Source organism: Myotis myotis, unplaced genomic scaffold (assembly GCF_014108235.1).
Source record: "Myotis myotis isolate mMyoMyo1 unplaced genomic scaffold, mMyoMyo1.p scaffold_m19_p_24, whole genome shotgun sequence".
NCBI lineage: Eukaryota > Metazoa > Chordata > Mammalia > Chiroptera > Vespertilionidae > Myotis > Myotis myotis.
Window position 1 is genome coordinate 3,657,549 of NW_023416329.1, and position 24,889 is coordinate 3,682,437.

Sequence of the window (24,889 nt, forward strand, 5' to 3'; positions counted from 1 at the left end):
TGTGTCCCCCGCCCTCTGTCACACACAGAGCTGCAGGGCGATCAGGGGGTTTGAGTGCTGCCCCCTGTCACGCTGCTCCCGGGGCCAGGAGGCCTCGCGGCTCTGCTTGGCACCAGGGCAGTGAGGCCTCTCTGCTCAGCTGATCCCGGTGCTGGGAGGCCTCATGGCTCTGCTTGACACAGGGGCAGTGAGGCGTCGCGGCTCCACTGATTCCGGTGCCAGGAGGCCTCACAGCTCTGCTGATCCCGGGTTCGGGAGGCCTCGTGGCTCCGCTTATCCCAGGCTGGGAGGTCTCGCAGCTCCACTGATCCCGGTGCCAGGAGGCCTCCCGGCTCCACTGACCCTGGGTTCGGGAGGCCTTGTGGCTCCACTGATCACAGGCCAGGAGGCCTCATGGCTCCGCTTGATACCGGGGCAGTGAGGCCTCGCTGCTCAGCTGATCCCAGTGCTGGGAGGCCTTGCGGCTCCGCTGATCCTGGTGCTGGTGCTGGGAGACCTCACTGCTTCTATGATCCCTGTGCCAGGAGGCCTCGTAGCTGATCCCAGGCTGGGAGGCCTCGCGGCTCCACTGATCCCGGTGCTGGGAGGCATATTACCCTTTTACTATATAGGATAGAGGCCTGGTGCATGTGTGAGGGCCGGCTGGTTTGCCCTGAAGGGTCCCGGATCAGGGTGGGGGTCCCGCTTGGGTGCCTGGCCACCCTGGATGAGGGGATGATGGCTGTGTGCAGCTAGTCACACCCCCTTCAGGGTGGGGGTCCCCACTGGGGTGCCTGGCCAGTCTGGGTGAGGGACTGAGGGCCGTTTTCAGGCTGGCAGGTGACTGAAGCTCCCAACCTCTCTTTTATTTCTTTTTTCTTTTTTTTTTCTGGGATTTTATTTACCTTCTATGGCTGTCACTGCTGCTGAGAGCCGTCTTTAGCTCTGAGGCTCGGCTCCAGCTCTGAGACCTCGGCTGCTGAAAGCAGATTTCTGGACTTTGTTTACCTTCTGTATTTGAAACTTTGTTGTGACTCCAGCTCTGAGATCCCGGCTGACTGAAAGCAGGTTTCTGGGGTTTTGTTTAGCTTCTATATTTGTAACAATGTTTCTTAGAGGGCAGCTGAGAGGCCCGCAGCGGCAGGCGGGGAACCTGGTTTCCTCCATCACTGGAGCAAGCAAGCCTCCATGTTCATGTCAGCTGCCTGGCTGCCGGCCTCCATTAGCCAATGGGAAGTGTAGCGAAGTTACGGCTAATCACCATGTTTCTCTTTTATTAGATAGGATATATAAAAATCCAGCAACCAAAATGCCATAACGACCAGAATGACTGGTCACTATGATGCGCACTGCAGCCAACGACCCAGCCCAATCAGGGATGGGGCTGGCCAGCCAACACCCCCCACGAACCTTCCCCACTCCTCGGGCCCGCCCCACCCTTGATTGGCCCACCCCACCCCAATTGGCCCACAGCCCCTCCCCCAGGCCAGCCCCACCCATGATGGTCCCTCACCAACCTGATGGGCCTTCAGCCCCTCCCCCTGACCAGCCCCACCCCAGATTGGCCCCTCCACCCCAAACAGAGACAGAGCTGGATGGCCAACTGCCTGCAGCCCCTCCACCCAGCCGGCTCCACCCCCTATGGGTCCCCACCACCCTGATAAGTCCATGGCCCCTCCCCCAGGCAGCTGGCCCCCAATCGGCCCCCCTCATCCCATTCAGGGCCAGGCTGGCTGGCCCACTGACTCCAGCCACTCCCCACAGCTGGCCCCACCCCCAATCAGCCACCACCAACCTGATTGGCCCGTGGCCCCTCCCCCCAGCCAGCTCCACCTCTGATCAGCCCAGCCCTGACCAGGCCCCGATCAGGGCAGGCCGACTGGCCAGCCTCTTGCCATCTCCTCCTCCTGACAGGCCTGGCCGGACGCCACCCATGCCCAAATTCGTGCACTGGGCCTCTAGTCTATTATAAATTAGTAGAGGCCCAGTGCACAAAATTCATGAATGGGTGTGTCCCTCAGCCCGAACTGTGCCCTCTCGCAATCTGGGGCCCCTCAGGTAGGGTCCTGAGGCCTGCCCAGCAATCAGGGCCTATCAGGGCTTTCCTTCCCCTGGCTCCCGGCAGCTGGCCCTGCCCCCACCGTTGGCACTGCTTTGTGCGGCGCTACCCTCCCTCCCCCACCAGCCAGTCACCTACCTCTGTGGGTGACAGGCGTGGGGTACGATCACTTGGCCGGCCTGGGCCTCCTTCTGTGGGGCAATCACTGGCCAGCCTGCACACCTGCCACAGCATCACTAGCTGGTGGCCTGGGCCTCCCTCTGTGCGGTGATTGATTGCGGGACCCCCAGATTGATTGCCCTGTAGAGGGAGGCCCTGCCCACCCACCACAGCATCACTAGCCAGGTGGCCTTCCTCTGTAGCTGCCAGCCAGGTGGCCTGGGCCTCCCTCTTTGGGGCAATTGATTGCCCAGCAGAAGGAGGCCCTTCCCACCCGGCCAGGACTCAGTGATCAACTGCCTTGCAGAGGGCAGCCTGGGCCTCCATCTTTGGGGTGATTGATCACAGAGGCCCCCATCAATTGCCCCGCAGAGGGAGGCCTGCGTGGTGATTGTGGGGTGATGGCATGCCCCCCACAACCAATTTTATCGCACCCACCTTGGCAGGCCTGGCACCAGTGCATGTCATAACATGGTCAGTCATCCAGAAGGTAGTCCAGATGGTTGTTCTGCTGTTTGGTCATTCGGTCGATTTGCAAATTATGCTTTTGTTATTATAGACTAGAGGCTCAGTGCACAAAATTTGTGCATGGGGGTGGGGATTCCCTCAGCCCGGCCTGTATCCTCTTGCAATCCAGTACCCCTCGGGGGATGTCCGACTGCCAGTTTAGGCCCGATCCCGCATGTAGCCATCCCTATACCAGCATTTGGATATCCCTCTCGCAATCCGGGACTGCTGGTCCCTAACTGCTTGCCTGCCTGCCTAATTGATTGCCTCTAACCACTCTGCCTGCCTGACTTATCGCCCCTAACCACTTGTCTGCCTGCCTGATCACCCTTAACCACTTGCCTGCCTTATCACCCCTAACTACTCTGCCTGCCTGCCTAATCACCCTTAACTGCTCACCTGCTTGCCTGATTGCCCCTAACCACTCTGCCTGCCTTGTCATCCCTAACTACTCTGCCTGCCTGCCTGATCACCCCTAACTGCCTCTGCCTGCCTGCCTAATCACCCCTAAGTGCTCGCCTGCTTGCCTGATTGCCCCTAACCACTCTGCCTGCCTTATCACCCCTAACTACTCTGCCTGTCTGCCTGATCGCCCCTAACTACTCTGACTGCCTGCCTGGTTGCCCCTAACCACTCACCTGCCTTATCACCCCTAACTACTCTGCCTGTCTGCCTGATCGCCCCTAACTACTCTGACTGGCTGCCTGATCACCCCTAACCACTCACCTGCTTGCCTCATCACCCCTAACCACTCTGCCTGCCTGCCTTATCACCCCTAACTGCCTCTGCCTTGGCCCCCGCCACCGCAGCTTCATCCAGAAGGATGTCCGGAATGACGTCCGGATGGTTGTTCAGCTGTCTAGTCTAATTAGCATATTATACTTTTATTATTATAGATAGTGGGCTTTACAAACATTATAGAAATCAATCTTTATTCACAATTATGTAAATTATTTTCCAATCCATTGCTATTTTTTCATTAATTTTGTCATTATTTTAATATCTTCAACTTTGTAGTTCTTTTTTGTTATGCTTTTTATATATTACTGTATACTGTAAGCCAGAATTAAATTTATATATTACTGTAAGCCAGAATAAAAAGATATCAAAACACATGACTCTGTAGATCTGATATGATGAAAGTCTGTTTTCTGCCAGCTTTTTACTGACGTGTTCCTGTGCATTTAGTCTATCTGTACGGACTTTTAGTAGATGAAATACCTTTGAATCTAATCATGGGTCAGCCATCCTTGTTCTCTGTGAGGTGCCCTCCCTCCCCACAGAGACGCTGACTGCCGTGTGTCTCTATCATGTAGAGCTAAGTGTGCCCCCTGCTCACTCTGGGGTCCACCAGATCTATTTCTTTTGAGCGTCTGCTATTCCCACCTGGTTTAGATTTTGTCATGGCTGTATGTCCAACACCTGGTAATGCTGGATCCACCTCTCCATTCTTCCTTTTGCGTTATATGTTCCCATCTTACAATTCCTTAATATAATCTTTAGAATCAGGTTGAGAATCAAGTTGTTGAATCCCAAAAGAAAACACTTTCAAAAGAATTTATACCCATAGGAAGTTGCATAGAACACAGAAAGATGTCAAAACACATGACTCTCATGGCCTTTGAGCCAACACCCTGAGCCAATTCCTTTGCGGTAACTAGGGACATGTTGAAAACCACAAAAACTGCTTCCATTAATGGGGAACTAGATAGTGCAAACCAGAACACTGCATCTGCCCCAGAAAGTGGGCACCAGTGCCTCACCTTGTCCCAAGGTTGGGCAAGCTTATCTCAATGTAGGAAGTTGGTTCTCAACATCCTTCACAGATGGAAGTCCCCACCCCCAGACATGAGTGCAAGTGTACACACACACACACACACACACACACACACACATGACATACATCCCAGAACTGAAGAGAGGTCACAGACACTACCCAAACGAGCCTCGGAAGTGACAGGCATGATCTTTTCAACCTTAGTTCTTAAAAACTGGGCCAGACCCTGCATCACAGGTCATCTTCTCAGGCGCCTTCTTTTTCCTGGTGGCGGAGCTTGTGGGCACATTCCCTGGACCAAGGGCATCTGAGGGCTCTTCCATGTGGCCACAGTCAAAAAGACATCCACACAGGAACTTCAGGCTCTCCCTCGGGAGGCTGTGCTCGCCTGAACAATGCCTCGCTCTTCCTGGGTGGCCTCTGCCATTGGGCCAGCAGCCTTTTCTAAACAGAACATTTGCATTGACTCCTATCCCACTGGATAGCAGGGCCTGTTTTAGCCTCATTAGAGAGAAATGTTCTGTAAGGGAAAAGCAGGACCCGTGACACGTGATGGAAAGGCATCTATGTTATCTTAAGTTCACACCGAAAGACACATTCAAGGGAAGTGCAAGAATGTGCCAAAAGTAGAGTCAGAGAGATGCAGTGTGGATCTGCCTCTCCTAGCTGCACAATCTTGGGATAATTAAATAAACATTTTAAATCCCATTTATAAAAGAGGAATGAGGATATCATTCAAAATTGATGTGAGGGTTAAATTAAATCATTGATAGAAACTCCCTGTGCACTATTCCTGTCTGAGAGGACCAAGGAAAACAATTCGTTATATGGGTTCAAAGGATGCACTGCTCCGTCCGTAAGCACAGCCCTCTGTGCCCTCCAGGACTTCTCCCCGCACTGGGATGACAGTGGAAATATTTACAACAGAGGTAGGTCCTCAGCCTTTTGGGTCATAGATCTCTGAGAAAATTTAAAGAATATGAAGAGCCGCTTTTTCCCAAAGAACTACACAATCAACATTCCAGGTGCAGACGTCAATGGACACCTTGAAGCGCATCGGTGGGCTGCTCCGTGGAGCCCAGGCTAAGCCCGCGGGCCTTGAGCAGTCCCACCTGCACGCCCACCTTCCAGCTGCAGGAAAGGATGAGTGACGGTGACAAGACTCAGCCTAATTACATCCTAAGCCATTGTCCACAGCTGAGGGCTATTCAGTCCATCCCAGACCCTGACAGTCTTTCCATAAACCAGGACTTCTCCCCACCCCACTCCACACCTCATGTTAGGGCATAAGTCTGACTGCCAGTTCCTTTGTCTACATGGGGAAAATCCAACAGGATTGGATATTCATAAGGCTGCATCATCTCGCTGATGTTTCTTCCTCTTTTTTGATTTATAATAAAAATAGCTAACACCTTTTAAGCCCTTACTACATGCCAGGCAGTGTGCCAAATGCCTGGCTCGGATTGTCCCCTGACTCTTGCAATGAGAGCATGCGGTGGGATTTGTTATCCCCATTTGGCAATCGGTAGCTGAGTCTTGGATGGTTGAAGAGCCATTTTGCTGCAAGTCACCCGCTCGTGAGGGTGGAGCTAGGTTCAGAGCCTGAGCCGCTCGCCTCGAAGCCCCGCTCTCACCTCTCTGTGCTCCACAGCCTCCCTCCAGGGCACAGAGAGCTCCTGGGCATTTCACACGCCCAGCACTCACGGTGCCTCCCGAGTCCTCAAAGCCGTGCTGGCTCTTCCCGTAGCCCCAGCCCTGAGGAGCTCTCTCCACAAGACTGCCCTCCACAGGGCAGCCGCTCCCTGCTTGCTGCACACTCTGTGAATCCATGTTTCATTCCCACCGTTGTCAGCTGTCCGACTTCCCCATAAATGGCATGTGCGGTCTTCAGAGCTTCCATGTCATCCCCTCTGTTCACTTGTTTTCTATTTCAGGGAAGAACGAACCCTCTTGTCATGTTTGAATTTCCAATACCCACCCACGTGATCAGCTTGCCTGCCGTCGTCCTCTAAGCCTCCAGTGCCATCATTTGTGCCGAGAGTGTGCTGGGCCCCGAGGATGAGCGTGAACGGGTGTGTTTCAATTACAGCCCAAATCCGGGAGCCAGTGCCCCAGCACGTCTCAGTGCACCCTGAGAGTGTGCTCATGTGGAAGTTTCTTGAACACTCAGCATTCTTTTAAGACTAGAACTACATATGTGGAGGCACTTTAACAGCTGGAAGGTGTTTTAGCAGCCTGTCAAGATGTCAACCCACTCTACTCCCAGCTTCACATTGTTCTTCCTCCTCCTGTGACCTCAACAGCACGATCGGACCCCAGCCTGGTGACCCAGTCCCAGCTTCTCGTGGCTTTCTTGATCAAGAAGGAGCTTGCTGTGCGGAGCCATGGTGGCTCAACAAGAAGGGCCACATTGCCAGCAGTCCCTCTCCCTCACCCTACACAGGCCATGAGAAAATGTACTAATCTTAACCTAACAAGCCTTTGTTTAAACTTCTCTGGGTTGCAACCTTATACCTTTAAATTAACCCTAGACTTCTAAAATTTTAACCTAACACAGCAAAATCATACCTCAGGGAAAAGCAATTAAAAGTTCTCTACTTTCTTCCCCCTAAAGCGGGTTTGCCCTATCTTTAAACAAACAACAGAAAGAGATAACAAATACTCTCATGTGTACAGCCAGACAGCACAAAGTAGCTTTCACTTCACACAGACTCTCACACTTACATTCATACACCAGAAAGTCCGAGTTTTTGACTTCTACCAAATGTTTACTCAGAGTTTAAGCAATCCAACCAATTCCTGACTAATTGCCTAAGGGAACTCTATGACTTCCCGGGAGGTGATCAAGCTCCCCTTCCACTCACTTGGAGTGGGCCTGATTGATAGGGGTCGACTAAGGCGACTGACCCTAACCCATTTTGACAAAGACAAAGACAACAAAGAACAAAGACAACAAACACCAGACAACAAACACCAGACAACAAACACAGTGCAGCCTAAAGCCGCACAAACCAGGGACCCCGGCCACCGTCGTGGCCGCGGGTCAGGACCAGGAGTACTGCTGTGTCCAGCCCTCCGTATAGGTCCTTCCGTGAGACGTCCCAATTCCAGTTTAACGACCGGTCTTCCTTACCTCTCCCGAGAGTCCAGGTGGCTCAGTTTCCGAATTGAAAGTTTTGGGTGGAGTCTCCTCCACCTCCCTGGGACCAGGAAGGGAGACTGGAAGCCTCCTTGGTAGTCGTTCCCCACAGGGATGTGGGGTATCTCGCTGCGTGCCCGGCGATAAATGGGGGAGAGTCTCCTGCCTTAAATAGGGGGTCCCTCTCACCCCTGCCGGGGATCTCGCTGGGGGCCTCCAAATGTTATGAGTTCACACAGCAAGATAGACCACCGACTCAGAATTTAAATTTAGGAGCCTTTATTATTAAGCTGGCCAGCAACTACAGTTACAGCACCCTGCCGAAGCAGAGGCTGAACTGCAGTGACGACTACAAGAGTTACATTTTATTATTAAATTCTGTGGAGGCCCAGAGAAAAATGTGTCTTTCAAATTCTGGGCCCCCCATATGGAGGAAACTCTATTTATACTTTTTCCAGTCCTTTGTCTCCCAAATTTGGAATGAGACTTCTGGGCCTTCTGAGAAAGAAGGCCTGCATGCTGGGAAGGGGCCATGAGACCATATCTCAAGGCCTGGCCTGATAGCAATACCTTCCTATCTAGGTGTTTTAGGAATAGACAGCACAGCATGACCTGTCTGGCCGAAGCGCCAGATATGCAGCCCAGCACAACATTGCATGAGACCAAGACTTGCTTTCTGAAAATTTCAATACCGAACCCAGAGGCAGGCAGGAGCTGAGGAAGCAGGAGCCAGTACTTCACAGGCAGCGCACCAGCGAGCACGAGGCGGCAGGGTAGCACTGAATCATCCTGCACAGAGTAGGAGCCGGGGGGCACTGGGACTCTGACTTACTCACTGTAAGATGCTGGGAATGTCCCCAGTGTGTCCTCTGTAAAATGTGAACAATAATAACCTTTTCCTTTGGGGTGGTTGTCATGGACATGGACCATGCATGGTAGGTGCTCAGTGAAAACGCCTGCATGGTGACATCTGACCAGAGGGGCGGTGGTGGGAGCACGTTGCTGCCCACAGGCCATCAGGCAGCCAGAGTGGCTGAAACAGTGAGCCTCATGGGAGAACTCGGTCCAGCCCCATCTTCCCAAAGTGATACCCACCTGAGGGCGCCATCACCTGGGTCTGTGAGCTCCTCTCCGTCCTCCCATTCGCTCTCACTATCAGGGGACTCTTCCGGGGGCAAGGACTCTGAGAGCACCCCAAGAACAGAACTGCGGCAAGGGAAGCTCCCTGAATCCACCTCCAAACATTCCCCACAGGCAGCCAGTCTCCGGACGCACAGCTGATGGGAAAATTCACTTCTTCTTTCACGGAGGGAGAAGGGACTTCAGGTGGATGGCATGTGTCAGCTGCCGCACCATCCAGTTCAGGACTAGAAAACAGAAACCCAGTGTCTTCTGGCATTGATCAGAGGTGCCTCTCCCTGTCTTCCCTTGCTTTTTAGGATTCTCATCATGGCAAATCACAGGAAAGCCAGCCAGGGTTTAAACAGTCCTTACCAGAAGCTGCTCTGGGACCATGAGGTAAACTGAGTAAGGCATGATCCCTGGAAGAGCCCCCAATTTAATGGGAATGTGAGCAGGAAATGTCACAATGCAGGTAATGAGTGCTATGGTAGAGGCAGCACAAAGCATTATGGGTGCAGGGGAAGCCCCCGACCAATCCCAGGGGACCATGGGGAATTGCTAAAGGGCAAAGCATTGAAAGTAGAGCTATGACCCAGTTCCAGGAGTAACTCTTCACATGGGAGTCAGTCAGACCTCGGCCAAGCTTATTAACTCCTCTGGACCCTCAGTTTTCTCATCTGAAAAATGGGAAGATCAAGCAACGTATAGGATGTTGGGATGCTTACGTTAAATAATTCTGATACAGCCCTCCATGGTTCCTGTTACAAAACAAGGTCTCGGAAAGTAGGAGATGCTGTTACTACACTGACTGCAAGTACTACTTCAACAGAGGAATTTGGTGGAAAAGGAGAAAGCAGAGGGTTGGGTGCAACTCGAGCAGGTGACCTGCAAAGCACTTTGTGCGAATATCAGGTCCTTTCCTGAGCATGAAGAGGTGGCCGTTGGGAGGCAGCCACTACAAGAACATTTCCTCCTTGTGTGACACAGGAGGCAGATGAATGCTGGAACAGTGTCTGGCAGCAAAGACACAGACACACAGTGAAAGAGCAGCTCCTAGAGGCTGCCTGAGGCAGCACGCTTGCTGTTCATTGCAAAGAGCAGCCCCTGCAGACGGCAGAGCATTTTGCACATGCAGAGAAGGTGCTCAGAAAGTGTCTGTCAAAGGTCTGGTGAGGAATGATGAGTAGGAGAATCTAAAACAATGCACCCAGATCTAGTTTCTCACTAAAAACACTCTTCTTTGTTCATCAGCCTCCTTCCCCACCCCCAAACCAATGGGCTGGCTTTGTTACATTATGGGGTGTGAGGTCTCTTGCCCTTAAAATCGGCTCTGGCACCTCCCGACAGCTACAAGCCCCCGACTGCCACGGGGCCGTCTTCCTCCCCAGCAGAGTCGAATGTCTGCTCCAACCTCAGTTTTGCGGTCAGGAGAGCTTACTTCTGCTCGTGAGAGCCGCAGGGTGCGTATAAATGTGCACTTCGAGTAGATATACACTCATTCCTGTGTATCTAAGGCGACTATGCAACAGACTAAAGAGGAACATTCATTTAAAAGGAAACCATTTAAAAATCACTCAGCACTTCAAGGGAAAATTGGTTTTAAACCTTAAGATACTTGGCTGGATTGTATAGAATATGTGGTTTCTTAATTGTATAGAAATTGTGCTGAAAACCATGGAGGTTTGTTAAAGAACGGGAAAGCCAGCCTGTTGCCCAGCATCCCCCCCCCCCTGGCCCCCAGCAGCAGTGCTCTGCGGGCATGTCCATCAGCAACAGCAGTGAGGGACTGTCCACTGCCGCCACCACTCTGCGCCCACCTTTCTAACAAACCGCTTGCTCTACTGCTTTGATTTGGGGCTCAGCTACCAGCCCAGCCTGAAGAGAGAGCCAGGGAGGCATCAGCCTGGAAGGCAAGGGCAAGAGGCCCAAGTGTCCAGAGACGGCTTGCTGGCCATCACCCCATACAAGTCAGGGAGCGGCTGCCTTTCCTCCTGCCCTTCCTCACACCCCCAGGCTGCCCTGGAGCTGTGGCCTGGAGTTTGATTATGGGTGTGGGGAACGGTGAGCAAGGGGCCCGTGAGAGCCCCAAGGCACAGCCCATTTCATGGAAGGGCAAGACCTGGAGACTTGGGGAGTGAATAAGGACGGTGGTATCGCTGCAGAGCAAGGCCAGATGTCTGGGCAGGTGACCAGCGGGTGAAGAGGCAGAGTCCTTCATCAGGGCTCGCAGCCAGCTCAGGGCGCCCGGGATAATGCAGCAGGACTCCCACCTGGAGCCTGAGGGGCCCAAGGTCCCAGAGCTCTCTGCTGACTTCCAGGTACAGTCAATGACCTAGTCCTAGTTACTCCCGCCCTCCCCACCCCACCCCCCCAGCTGTCTGACTAAAGAAGCCTTTTATAGACACATCCTAGAGGAGGACCGGGAGACCCTGGGTGAGCTCCGGGCCCCGCCATCCTCCCCACACGAGCTGGCAGGGCCCTGGAACCCAAATGCAGCCCCTCCTCAGAGCTGCTTCCAAGGAGGCGCCCCGCCAGGCTCCGAGCCAGTGCAGTCGCTTGAGGCCTTTGCTTGTAGAGGGTGTGTGCTCCCTGGACAGGCTCCTGAGACACTCGCTCACTGAAGTCACGGCCCCTTCCAGGAAGACAATTCAGATGAGCAGACGGCATCTCTAGGTTGCAATACCACAGTTTTGTAATCGCCCTAATCGCTGTGGTTAAACTCACAGCCAAGCTCAGGTCCTGTGTCTTTCTGTGAGGCTGAGCCTTCTCCAGTTCTCCAGGGACAGGCCCCACCGACGTCCTGTCAGCCCTGGTTAGTGCGGGGAGCTCAGGGCCAACCCCCGCGAGTCTGGTATTTGCATGGTCTCTAGGACGGCAAGTGGAAAAGGCAGTGGACTGCTGGGCTTGAAGCTCAAACGATGATCATGAGCTGGAGATCGGGATTTGGGAGTGGTCACAGTGTGTATCGGGGTGAGCGGGTGGTAGGGGCGGTCCCCTGCGAGCCTGTATGGGAAAGAACCTGCTGAAGGCAGCGCCAAGCCAAGCCTACTGAGGGCTCTGCTCCGCTGTTAGACCACCTGTCCCTAGCCAGGCACCTGCCGCACTAGCTCCCCTCAGCTCACAGGGTCCCCTGAGCCCTCCCGTCTGACCAACAGCTCTCACCTGGCAGCCTCATTCGAGGCTCAGCCAGCTGCTCTGATGACGCACCTGCATGCCAGCTGCAGCATTAGACCCTTCGCCTCCTTATTACTCCAGGGACAGAGTGCTCCCTCCCAGAGGCCAGGCCGTCACTCCGTTTATTTCAAGGCCTCGGCCTCACTTTACATTCTTTTTTAAAAAAAATATGTTTTATTGATTGTTTTACAGAGAAGAAGGGAGAGAGATAGAGTCAGAAACATCAATGAGAGAGAAACATCGATCAGCTGCCTCCTGCACACCCCCCACTGGGTATGTGCCCACAACCAAGGCACATGCCCTTGACTAGAATCAAACCCGGGACCCTTCAGTCCACAGGCCGACACTCTATCCACTGAGCCAAACCAGTTAGGGCACTCACTTTACATTCTTAAGTGACTCTGAAGCCTTCCATCACCTCTTCCACTAAGTGATGGTTGCTGAAGCTGCATGTTTCAATTGCATGAACTTAAACATATGTGCTGGGGGGGTTGGAGGGAGAGAGAGAGAGAGAGAGAGAGAGAGAGAGAGAGAGAGAGAGAGAGAGAACTAAACATTCTGCAGTGACAACTTCCAACTCAATGAGAGTCAGCCCTGAAGGGAGCGTGGGTGGAAAGTGCACCTCCCGCACCTTCACCTTCTCCCCACAAGCCAGCACTCGCAGATCGCATTCTGCAGAGCCCAGAGCGCAAGTCACCACACTCATCTGAGGCTCAACCAGAGAAAACCTGACCTGCTCCGACACCATGGGGAACGTCGCATCTTCCACAGTGATGCGCAGGGGTAACATGGCTTGGTGTGATTTCCACTATGTTCCTAACTTTGGGAACATGATGATAAAGTGGATCACCTCAAGAAGGAGCGAATCCTGCACCCCAGGCGATATTTAAGCTAAAGCAAGTCCCCTCCTTCAGGGACGTCCAGGGCAGATTCCAGCATGGGCTAGGAGTTGGACTCGATCGTTTTTATACTGAAAACCCCGAGCTTCTGTGAGTCAATGAATGGGACAGTGACCACCTATACTAATAATTAGAAAAAAAAGTAGTAATATTAACTGATAACCATGTTAGATGAAAGGCACGTGGCCAGTCAAACTCCAGGGTTGCACCTAAACCCAGAGTCTCTTTTTAATCCAGCTCTCAAGGTCTCATCACCCCGAACTAGCTGGCAGTAACACCGTTAAAACCCAAGAGAGGCCCCACGTATAGGGAAATACAGTTCCTTGTATGTTTCCTATAAGATCATATCAATGGTTCTCCTTAGATTAATCTCTGTACATTATTTCTTCGATCATTTAGGCAAATATTCCAGTTACAGCCTAGAGTACACTTGTGTTGTACATTTTCAGACAATGAAAAGAATACCATTGATGAATGTGCTTACCCACTTCTTCTGCTTTTCAGACTCATTAGTTTTTGTTCCCAAAGTCTGGCACAGAATTCTTTAAAAAATGTGTCTGAATACTTTCAAGGAACATATGCCTGGCTCCCGTTGGTCACAAATCTCACGTGCCTAATGCAGGACGTCAGCTACCTCATACTTCAGGTCACCTACCAGTCCCTACAGATCTGCCTTGTCAGTCTTCTAATATGATCAATAAAATCAAGCCATGTAATCTCAGTGGGTTTGCATGGTTCCAACAAAAACCATCCTTCCTCATTACTGTCTGTCTGTACACATGCTTCTCTCTCTCACATGCCCAGGCACAGTACTCCACCCTTTCTCAGTATTTGTACTGTCTCTCTGCCCATAAGAGGTCTCCGTGGACCTCGGGTATCTGTAATAAATACTGTCAAACTGAATGCAATAGTATGTTATCCATCAGGCCAGGACCAGGACTGAAACCTGGAAATACCTAGGAGTGGATGGGCCCAAAAATAAAACTAAGTTTAAAAGGGCTATTAAAATGAATGTTTCAGTACAGATTGAAAATGTAGGTCTGTTTTCTTAAGAAACGTTGATTGTGAAGCATCGTATTAACATAGGAATGATGATGCACATAGGGGGGAATTCCTATAGGGGGGGATTCTTTACCGCAGTGCTTCCAGAGGCCACAGAGAGGCAGGACAGAGCTGTGAGCTGCAAAGAGCCCCAGGCCTGCCATCTCTAGCCCCCAGGGTACCACTGGGTGAGGCTGGCTTTCCCGAAAGCTCCCACGCTGTGGTTAAAGTGGCTCCAGATCTTATGCTTCTCTGGATTTTTCCTCCCCTCCAAATGCCGAGGGCGTGCTGGGCCTAGTTGGTGTCTGAGCAGTTGTTGACTGCTCTGTTGGAATTTCTAGCAATGAAGGGCATACAGCTCACTAATTATCTGCAAATGTGGTGAGTCTCTGTTCTCTAAATTGCTTCTCATCTTCCAGCCACCTTGAATCTCTGCTCTTCAAGTGAGTACCTGTACGCACTATTTCTGGACCTTCTCCCTTGCATCCCCACTAACCAGGTTTCTGTCCCCATTATTCAGTCCCCACCTGAAATTGCTCTAATCAGGATCTCTCTTGAACTACCTCTTTCTAAAGCTAAAGGACAACTCTCTGTCCTCATCTCATTCTACTGCTCAGCAATAGTCAACATAAGTGGCCCCTCACTCATTTACTCTAGTTAAATGTCAAGTTGACCCTGAACTCTATCCTTTACCTGGCTTTCCTACCACCTTCCAGGCCACCTCCTCTCAGTCCCATTTGCTGTCTCATTTCTTTGAACCAGACCTCTCACTGATGGAGTGGCCCATAGCCTACTTGTCAGCCCTTTTCTTGACTTTTTCTATATCTTTTCGAAGGTGGTATCATCCATGTCATGGCTTTAAGTGGTATTGTTTGCTGAAAATTCCCAAATCCACTTTTTCTAGCCCTGACCTCATGCCAATTCTCCACAAATAACTGCCTAATAGACATGTCCAGTTGGCTATTCCATAGACCTTTCCCTTTAGTGCTTTCAACAACTATTGCTGCTTCTCATGTAAACTGCTCCATCTGAGCACCCCTGTCTTGGAAAGTGTGCACCATTCATCCAGTTTCTCAAGCCAAACTTTGTTTTCTTTCCTCATACCGAGATCTAATGGGAAAGTAATCCTATGGGCTCTACCTCCAAACCTTTTCCAAACCTCACTACTTCTTACCAACTATTCGGCTTCAACCTGAGTCCAAGCCACAGTAATATCTTCCCTGAATGACTGCTGGCTTACCTCCTGCAGTCCATTCCCACCAGCAACCTGAGGGGTCTTCCTAGAGCACAGACCAGACAAGGCTAGGCTCCTGCTGAACCCTCATCCTCGCACCACCCCCTCCAGTGGCGTCCATTGCAGACAGTGTGGACTCAGCACATTTCCAAAACCTACAATTGGCCCAACGGCCTCTACACGTCTCCTTCCGTTCTCCCCTTCATTATCTCCAGTCCAGACACCAACTGTTGCCTTTTGTCCCTCAAACATCCAGGTCACTCCTGTCCCAGAGCCTTTGCACTTGATATTCTTTCTGCCTGGAATAACCTTACTCAAAATGTTTTACAGCTGCCTCTTTTCATAATTACTTTAGTCTAGCTATGAATTCAATGTTCCCTTTCTTGATCTTCAATCTGACCTCTGGAGTCACACAAATGAACTAAAATTCCTCTGCACGTGGCCTCAGGCAGGAGAAAGAAAGCATGCCCCACCATACCTTACCCCAAGCCATCCCTCCACGCTCTACTGGGTTCTCCTGGAGGGAACTATTCTCAAGGACAGAAAGACAACTTTTCCCCTGGCACTTCCTAGGTATCTCAACAAAACCCCATGGTACAAACCCCCTCGGCCTGACCTTTGTGTGTGCAAAACTTGATCCTCTCTCACCCTCATCAGATGTATAATACAATTGCTTTCCGCTAAGCTTTTTTCTAAATTGGCAACTTTCTTATTTCCTTTCCATAGCTCTTTTCCCACCAAAGTCAGTATCAAACAACCTGTTGGAGTCTGAGCATCAAGAGGATCTGAGTCACCAAGTCCCATGTGCTTGCTGTCTTTAGTGACTGTCACCTTCAATGATGATAAGTGATCATTTTAATCCTCGTTTTGTATGAGGAATCATGGGCCCTAGAGAAGTTAGGCAATTGCCCAAGGCCCATGCAGTGATCGAGTGCAGAGCAGGTGCGGGAGATTCCAGGGTGTCCACACAGACCATCCAGGACCAAGGTCCTCTCCGCCAGCTGCTAGGAGTGCCAGCTGCTGATGGCGCTCAGCTAGCGCCTTCTGCCGCTCAAGGGAGCTTCCTCAGCCAAAGTCAGAGGCAGGCCCCTCCCTTGGGGCAGCCATGCCCCAGAGCCGGTTGCTGCTCATGAAAGGCACGGGCTCTCTTGCCCCTCTTAAGGACAGCTCCGAGAGGCCCTCCCAGCTGCAGGCATCTCTGTGGGGTCAGCCAAGGCCCCTGTTGCAGCTGCACCACATTCCTTCCCCGCCCCTCCTCCACCCGGCCTCCCGCATCCTCCCGGGAGCAGTACATCCCTGCTGCGGAGTCTATGTCCCAGGCACCCAACACGCGGCACTGTGATGGTTAATGTTAAGTGCTAACTTGACCAAGCCACAGTACCCAGTATTTGGTCAAACACTAGTCTAGATGTTTCTGTGAAGGTATTTTTCAGGTGAGATTAATGTTTAAATCAGTAGACTGTGAGTAAAGCAGATTGCCCTCAGGCCTCATCAATCAGTTGTAGGTTTTAAGAGAAAAAGGCTGAGATCTTCAAGAAAGAATGAACACTGCCCCCAGATTGCCCACATGTCCTGCAGAATTAGACTAGCCAGCCCCGACAGTTCCTTCAAATTTCTCTAACTCCTCTCTCCTCCCCTTCCCACCCCTTCCCTCTCCCTTCCCTACTCTCTCCCTCCCTCCCTCCTTCCTCTATGCATATATGTGCACTTGCTATTGGCACACATATATACCTACACACATACACATCTAAATGGTTCTGTTTCTCTAGAGAACCTAATACAGCATCAAGGTAAAACTTCTGAATTTCCCTGATCCCAATGCCTTTCTTTTCCCTGGACCACAGGTGGAAGTCATGCTTTAGGAGGGCGGATGCACATTCTGTTCCCCATTCCACTCCTCAGCATGGACACTCTGGTTTCGCATCTACTCCTCTTGTTTCCAGTTTCCCCGCAATTAGGCTGGGCTGCCAGGGAGCCTGGCTCTAGCGCATTCATGGCCAAGATCTGCACATGTGACCATGTGCAGGGAGATTCAAACGTCAGGAGAGGCAGAAGCAGGGAGGGGAGGGAAATGGCAGAGATAAGACCTCAGGAACTTGTTTCAACCAATGGAGGTTTGGGGGCCAGCTATGTTCCGGCCCCAGTGAGAAGGTGGCGTCGAACCCTACCCAAGGCAAAGCTGGCCTTCTCAAACGCACCAGCCAGGAAACGGGGTGCCTGACGTGAGGCCTATGGAGAGGGCAAGGGCACCACATCTTGCCTGCCAGCCCTGGTCCATCTCAGGCAAGACCCCCGGAGTGGTCCGCAAAGCAGGAGTGTGACTTCTGAGAGGCCCCTCGCAGTAAATGGAGCACCGCCTACAGGAAGCAAACAGCTAGGTGAGGGGCTGGATGGCCGTGGTCTCCTCTGAGCTCTCCACCACCGCCCTGGGGCCGTTCCCGTCCCACCTGGATAAGCTCCTCAGTTCGGAAAACTGGAGAAGACCACTGGGGCTGATTTCCCAGAGTGGGCGGAGGCAAGGCAGAGCCTGAGTTCCCCCGAGGGAGTGCACCAATGATGATGCCTTCTCTTCAGGTACACAGTGGCTCAAGCAAGTGGCTGTTGCTGTCTCAACCTCCTTCCCTCCCAAGGCCTCCCTCTCAGCATCACCAGCCAACAGTCAGCTAGGCCCTCGGACCTCTCACCTGTGCTATTGCCCCAGTTTCTGAGATCCGAAGCCGATAGATAGGCATCCCCACCCATACATACACTGTCCTGGGGACTCTCCGCCCTCCATACCTACCCGGGGCCCTCTTCACCCACCCCAGGCCCTCCTCTGGCTTTGTCAGCATGCCCTGTGCTCTGGGGGCATGTCTGTTAGGGCTGCAAGGTAGGAGGAGAGGGAAGCTGGGTAGTGCATGTGTGTGTGTGTGTGTGTGTGCGTGCGTGTGCGTGGGCCTGCCTCCCTCCCCATGGGGTAGTCACTGGAGACTGCGTCCCTCAGTTCGTGTCACAGCTCATTTCAGTGAGCTCACTCCATCCAGCTCTCTCAGCTTCTGGGGTATGGTAATTGCTCCTTCCCATGTCCCTTTGGACTTGGGGGAGTGGATCACTGCACCCAGGTTCCCAGCCCCAGGGCTCCATTATTTCCCTTGCTCACACCTTTATTAAACTCTCCTCAAATGACTCAATTTTCTGCCAGGACCCTGACTGATATGTACAGTATTCCATAGAGATTTTGTACTATAAGCATTGAAAAGCATCCACTTTTCACTGTCTTTCATAAATTACACTAGGGCTCCAGTACATGAATTCATGCACCAGTGGAGTCCCTCTGCCTGGCCTGTGGGATTGGGCTGAGAAACCAGCTCTCCAACATTCTCTAAGGAATACTGGATTGTGAGAGAGCCCAGACCAGGCCGAGGGACCCCACCAGTGTATGATCAGGGCCAGGGAGGGACCATGGGCAGGGTCCCAGGGAGTGTCCGGCCCATCTCACTCAGTCCCAATCAGCCGGACCCCAGCAGCAAGCTCACCTACCAGTCAGAGTATCTTTCCCCCTGGTGGTCAGTGTACATCATAGCAACTGGTTGACTGGTTGTCTGCCTCCTGGTAGTCCGTGCACATCATAGTGAGCGGTTGAGCATCCTTAACATATCATTAGCATATTACACTTTGATTGGTTGAATGGCCAACCAGACACTTAGCATATTAGGCTTTCATTATATAGGATTTTTGATGATACAGGATAAACAATGCAACACTATGCATCAAAAGCTGTAAATTTAGTAGAAAAGTGGGGGAGTAGAAAAGGGAGCCACTGGAGTCCCTTCAGCCCTCACACTCACCTCCCAGAGTGTGTTACACCTTTAGACAACACAAAAGTCAAGGTTTATCCTCCATTTTATTATGAGCCTAATTAAAGCAAGGCTGAGTCAAGGTCAGATATTTAAAAACTAAGATGAAAAATTAAATGTGAGAATGTTCTGCAGACTGCTCTCTTTAGGTGATCACAGTGCAGGCGCCAGGGCTGATTGACAAGAGCCGAGAGCATCCCTTACAGTGGGTGGGCCTGGGAGAGCATGGCCAACACCAGCAGGCACTCAGGCTGCAGCCTTCATGGCCTCCCACCTGGAAGAGGAGCCGTCCGTGGGCTTTCCATTTGCAGCCAGGATAATGCCACCAGCTGTGATGGCTGCTCTCCTCAGCTGCTGCCCTGGGAAGAGCCGCTTATTCCTCACAAGATCATTATTGAGGTGGCTGCAGCTCTCTCTCCATCTGCACAAAACGGAATCCCACACCACCAGCAGTCTTCCTCAGTTTGAATTCAAACTTCACACCTGTATGGTAGGATGTGTGGGAGGTCAGCCCTTCAGCACATTACACATAAATTGACCAGCCTCAGATGGCAAACTGTCAAGGAGATGGATTCCATGTTTTACATAAAAAGATTTCATTTTGCTAATTTTTATGAGAGTCTCATACATGTTGTAGATCAGTATTGTCCAATGGAAATATACTGTGAGCTACAAATGCAAACCACATATGTAATGTCAAAGTTTTCAAATAGCTACATGTTTAACAATGAAACAGGTAAACTTAATCATATGTTTTATCTATGAACTAGAGGCCCGGTGCATGAAATTCATGCACAGGGAGGTTGTCCCTCAGCCTGGCCTGCACCCTCTCCAATCTGGGACCCTTTGAGGGATGTCTGACTGCCAGTTTAGGCCCAATCTCACAGGGATTGAACCTAAACCAGCAGTCGGACATCCCTCTCACTATCCGGGACTACTGGCTCCTAACAGCTCACCTGCCTGCCTGCTTGATTGTCTCTAACCATTTCTGCCCGTGTGATCGCCTCCTAACCACTCCCCTGCTGGCCTGATTGATGCCTCACTGCTCCCCTGCTGGCCTGGTCACTCCTAACTGCCCTCCCCTGCCAGCCTGGTTGCACCCAGTTGCCCTCCCATGCAGGCCTGGTTGCCCCCAACTGCCCTCTCCTGCAGGCCTGGTTGCCCCCAACTGCCCTCCCATGCAGGCCTGGTTGCCCCCAACTGCCCTCTCCTGCAGGCCTGGTCCCCCCCAACTGCCCTCCCATGCAGGCTTGGTTGCCCCCAACTGCCCTCCCCTGCAGGCCTGGTTGCCCCCAACTGCCCTCCCCTGCCGGCCATCTTGTGTTGGCCATCTTGTAACGATGTGAGGGGAGCCATCTTGTGGCAGCCATCTTGTGATGACATCACAGTGGCCATTTTGTGACAATGTTGCACAATGCCACCTAGGCTTTTATTATATAGGATATATATCTAAATAAATCTAAAAATATTACCATTTCACCTTGTAATAAACACAAAATAATTATTAATGAGCTATTTTACACTCCTCTCATAAACCAAGTCCTCAGGAATTGTGAGTAGGTGTTATCAATTTGGATTGGTCACATTTCAAGTACTTAATGGCCACATGTGATGAGTGGCTATCCTATCAGACAGATGGTCAACAAAATCTGGCCGTAAAGACCTATTCAGGGACAGACACGGTATGCCCGTGGTCTTTACTAAAACTAGTATCACACACACTTCTCGGACTCCTTTAGAGCCTCAATCACTTTTTAATTTCCCTGAAACTAAATTTTGCATAATTAGACTATGGAGACAATTCCATGGAAATGTTTTAGCTGCTGTTTTGTTTAACCATGCGGGCTGATCATAAGACAAAACAGCTGCCTCTGGGCACCCAAGAGGGACACAATCCAGGAGCCTGAGTGGCCCGGCAGCCACTGGGCCTCTCAGCACCCCCTCATTTCTCTCTCTAGCTCAGCTGGCAGCCGGTCAGAGGAGGGACAGAGCACCTGTGAACTCTGACTTGGGGCAAGAATAAAAGCCCCAGAAGCTCTTAGGTTCAAGTGTGTGGAGACAAATTTCACCTTTGCCATCATCTGGCCCCTTCAGCTCATTGCGTGGTCAGTTTCCCAAGTCCTCACTGGAGTCTATGAACAGCAATGAAAGAGGACAGACTTGTTTCAGGCACACGTATGCCTCCACCAAGCCTGTCGCTCACTATGGCTACCTGCATTCAACCTGTCTTATACCTTCCAGAAAACCTTATAAAGGGATCAAAAATGGCACTAGTCAGTTTGGCTCTGTGGATAGAGCATCGGCCTGTGGACTGAAGGGTCCAGGGTTCAATTCCGGTCAAGGGCACATGCCTGGGTTGAGGGCTTGATCCCCAGTGTGGGGTGTGCAGGAGGCAGCCAATAAATGATGCTCTCCCATCATTGATGTTTCTATCTCTCTCTTCCTCTCCCTTCCACTCTGAAGTCAATAAAAAATATTTTAAAAAAGGAAAATTGTAAGCTCCAGATCATGATATCCCAGGAAATAAACCTTTTCCCAGCAGGAAACAAAATCACAGGGACGTGCAGAGGGGCAGACCACCCGCAGATGTGCAGCCATGCCCACGCACACTGACTGTGGGTCTGCTTTTTAAAGGCTGCTGACAAAAGGCTGCTTCTGAGCTCCTTTCTCTCTGGCCTGCCTCATCGTTCCTCGGGCTCCTGGTGCAAAGGTCTTGGCTTGAGTGTGGAGCTTTGGACAGAAAATGCATGACCCTTTCCTTTCACTGTCACCCCCAAATGTTATACTCAAGCAGCAGCTGATCAGGAAACAACTGAAGGTTTCGGGACAGAATTATGCCTGGCAACCACTTGGGGACGATGCATTATTCTTCCGGAAACAGGTTTTGTTAGATCGTCTTCAGAAAGCTGCCACGGCACGGCCACCACTGCTCACTATCTTTGGGGAACCCAGAGGAAGCCTTCCCGCTTCCCCTTTCCAGGCGACAATTTGAAAGCAACCCAGGATGACATGACAATAGTAACACTCGATTCTCTCTCCTCTCACCATCTGTCACTGAGACACAGCTTGCAGGCCTGCCAGGCAAGGCTGTTGCCAAGGAAACAGCCGTGCATTCAACTCCCGTCCTGCTATTAACAGAAGGACACTGCTGTGAAGTCCTGGGCTTCTTCTCCCTAAGACCAGGCTTGCGATCTAGGGTAGGGAACAAACTCGGTTATACTTCAGATGGCACCCGGGAGGCTCCCCCTTCACCCTGAAAATGCTTTTTAATTTTCTGATACTTTCAGTAGCTGCTTCATTTGAATCTCAAATCAAAATCTGCAAGCCAGCCTATTTGATAGAATCCAAAACCATATTTCCACTGCATATTGGACAAATGCTCCTGAAAGCAATGTGTGTGCCTCTATTTTAGGGTATTCAAGGTCATGTTCATCTTATTCTCTCACCCACCCTCACTTCCTCCCCCTCACTTTGCCTAAAACATTTCTCCCTGTGCAATTGCTCCCCAGAACGTGGAGCCATCCCTCTAATCTCCCAGGGACCACGCTTGCAGTGGTCCCGCTCTCCCCTCTGCCCTCCAAATTCCCATCTTGAATGTTCTCCATCAGAAGCTTCCGCTCAGAGCTTGTCCATTCCCTCTTCTGCCACCAAGCCCAGCTGGACTGTGGCCGGCTCCTTGGCTTGCTGGTCCCTATCTCCTCCTGTGGTCCACCCTCCTCATGGCTACCCAGGGATTGATCAAAGACACAAATTGAAAAGGCAACACTTTGGTTAAGAATCTCCAATGCAGCCCTGGCTGGATAGCTCAGCTGGCTAGAGCATTGTCCTAATACGCCAAGGTTTCAGGTTTGATCCCCAATCAGAGCACATACAAGAATCAACCAGTGAATGCAGAAATAAATGGAACAACAAACCCATGTTTTCCTTTCTCTCTCCCTCTTTCTCCCTCTCTCTCTCTCTGCTTCTCTCTAAAATCTATTTTAAAACATACTGATAATGAGTCTCCAGTGTTTCCTATCAGCTAAAGTCCCACCCCTAGCACGGTGTACCAAGCCCATGGCAACCTGACCCCCTTCCTTCCGGTTCGATTTCCATTCTCTTCCCCACACATTCTAACTCCTATTACCCAAAGCGTGGCTGAGGGCCAGTGGCTAGATATCAGCTGGATGCTTTTCAGAAATGCCAAGCTTCATTGAGGGGCCTTGGCCTGACTAACACTCTTCCTCTGCAATATCATTTAGCACTCAGCCCAAGATCTGAGTGACAGTTCCCACTGTCATCACCACCGCTAGGCTGGCCCAGTGCCTGCGTAATCCCGTTAATTAGCAAAGGTCTAAAGAACAGAGACCTAATAAATCATGATTCTGTTCCCAAGATATGTGAACTGAGGCTGCCAATATAAGTAAATCGCCATCACCAGGAGATGGCTTTGGGAAAGGAAGCCACGTTTGCCAGAAGGGGCCCAGGAGTCCTTTCTGTCTCTGCTGGCTCCCCAGTTCCCAGGAGAGTGATGCTAGCCCTGCAGTTTAGGACCCTGGGGCAAGCAAAGCCTGCCACCTTGGACAGAAGGTGGAACACAACGTGGCAATACCCAGATGCCACCTGGGAACTGCGCAGAATACAGAGCACCTAGTGGGTGAGTGCCTCCAGCTCTCGGTCTGGAATTCCTACCTCATTGTAATGACAGGATTCCCAGGACAACGTGGCTTGTAACCACACAGCAGGATGGGAATGGTGTGAACTGGGTGGGGTGCAGCATGTGCAAAGGCAGGTTAGGGAGAGGGCCTGGGAGCAGGTGGAATACTGGTCAGTGGGAGCTGGAGCAGAGGGCGAGGCAGCCAGAGCCAGGCGGGGCAGTGGCCACACTCCATCAGCTCTATCCAGCTGTGACATGCCAGAATCTAGGCAAATGGCAAGTAAGTTGTTCAAGGCTATTTATAGACAGTAAGTGTTCTGCTTGGGACATCGGTCTACTTTCTCCTGGCCTTCACATCCACGTGGAAAAGTTGTGCTAAAGGAAGAAGCAAGAGAAGAAGGAAGTTTTGTTTTGCTTCCTACCTGTCCCTCCCACCCAGGGGAAATTGCAGTGTCTAATGTTGTGCAGAAACTCTGGAAGGAAGGGACTCTCTCAGGAATGAGTGAGGGTGCCCTTACCTGCCCAGAGCCCTTGAGGCACTGCACGGCCTGCTTGTGGGTGAAGCCACTCAGACTCTTTCTGTCTACCTGCAGGAGCCTGTCACCTGGGGGGAGACAGATGCCATGCCCACGGGTCCTGAGGCTAAGGGAAGGACTCTCTGGGAGTCCCTGCCCATGTGCAGCCATGCAGCCTCGAGAAGCAGGAAGCCACCCTGCAGGAGCGCAGCTGAGCCTGAGTACCAGCGCCGCTCTGAACACCCTGCAGGCCAGGAGCTCTGAACGCCCCGCAGGCCAGGAGCTCTGAACGCCCCGCAGACCAGGACAGAGAAATCCTTGGATGGATGGGTTAGCCATCTCTGGGCAACCTCATCCTTTCTCCTAGTTCCCTGGCAAACTGTTTTTTAAAGTTTTTAAAATCCCTTTTAAAATAATATTTATCTCCAGGATGTATATATATATTTTTATTTCAAAAAGGTCAGGGAGACCTGGTTGATGCCAGAGACACTGGAATTCTAGAGGAGAAGAAGTAAGGTGCTAAGTTCCCTTTTCACTTCACTGTGGCCTTTGGAGAACAATGTAAATCCCCTTCCTTCAGGGAGTGGACACGAGGAAGGGCAGAGAGGAGGCTCAGCAGAGACCTCCCAGACGCTCAGGTGGGCCTCACCCAGCACTCTGTCCTTCACAGGGACCACTGTTTGTTCCCATGAAGGCAAAACAGTAGCATGTTTATTTTATTTTTTATTTTTTCCTTTATTGATTAAGATTACAAATGTGTCCTTATCCCCCCATTACCCCCCATCCCCCCACTCATGCCCTCACCCCCTGGT

The 24,889-nt window shown here is 51.5% G+C and overlaps 1 protein-coding gene across 1 annotated transcript; it reads right to left on the minus strand.

The window, feature by feature from the left end:
* Positions 1-5,515: 5,515 nt before the first annotated feature.
* On the minus strand, positions 5,516-24,248 carry FRMPD2 (FERM and PDZ domain containing 2). The gene is given in 10 exon segments (XM_036355903.1): positions 5,516-5,612; positions 8,716-8,826; positions 17,289-17,388; positions 17,391-17,420; positions 17,423-17,447; positions 19,201-19,211; positions 19,214-19,341; positions 19,343-19,409; positions 21,972-22,095; positions 24,051-24,248. Coding segments are annotated over 10 exon segments (891 nt in total).
* Between the last annotated feature and the right edge of the window lie 641 nt (positions 24,249-24,889).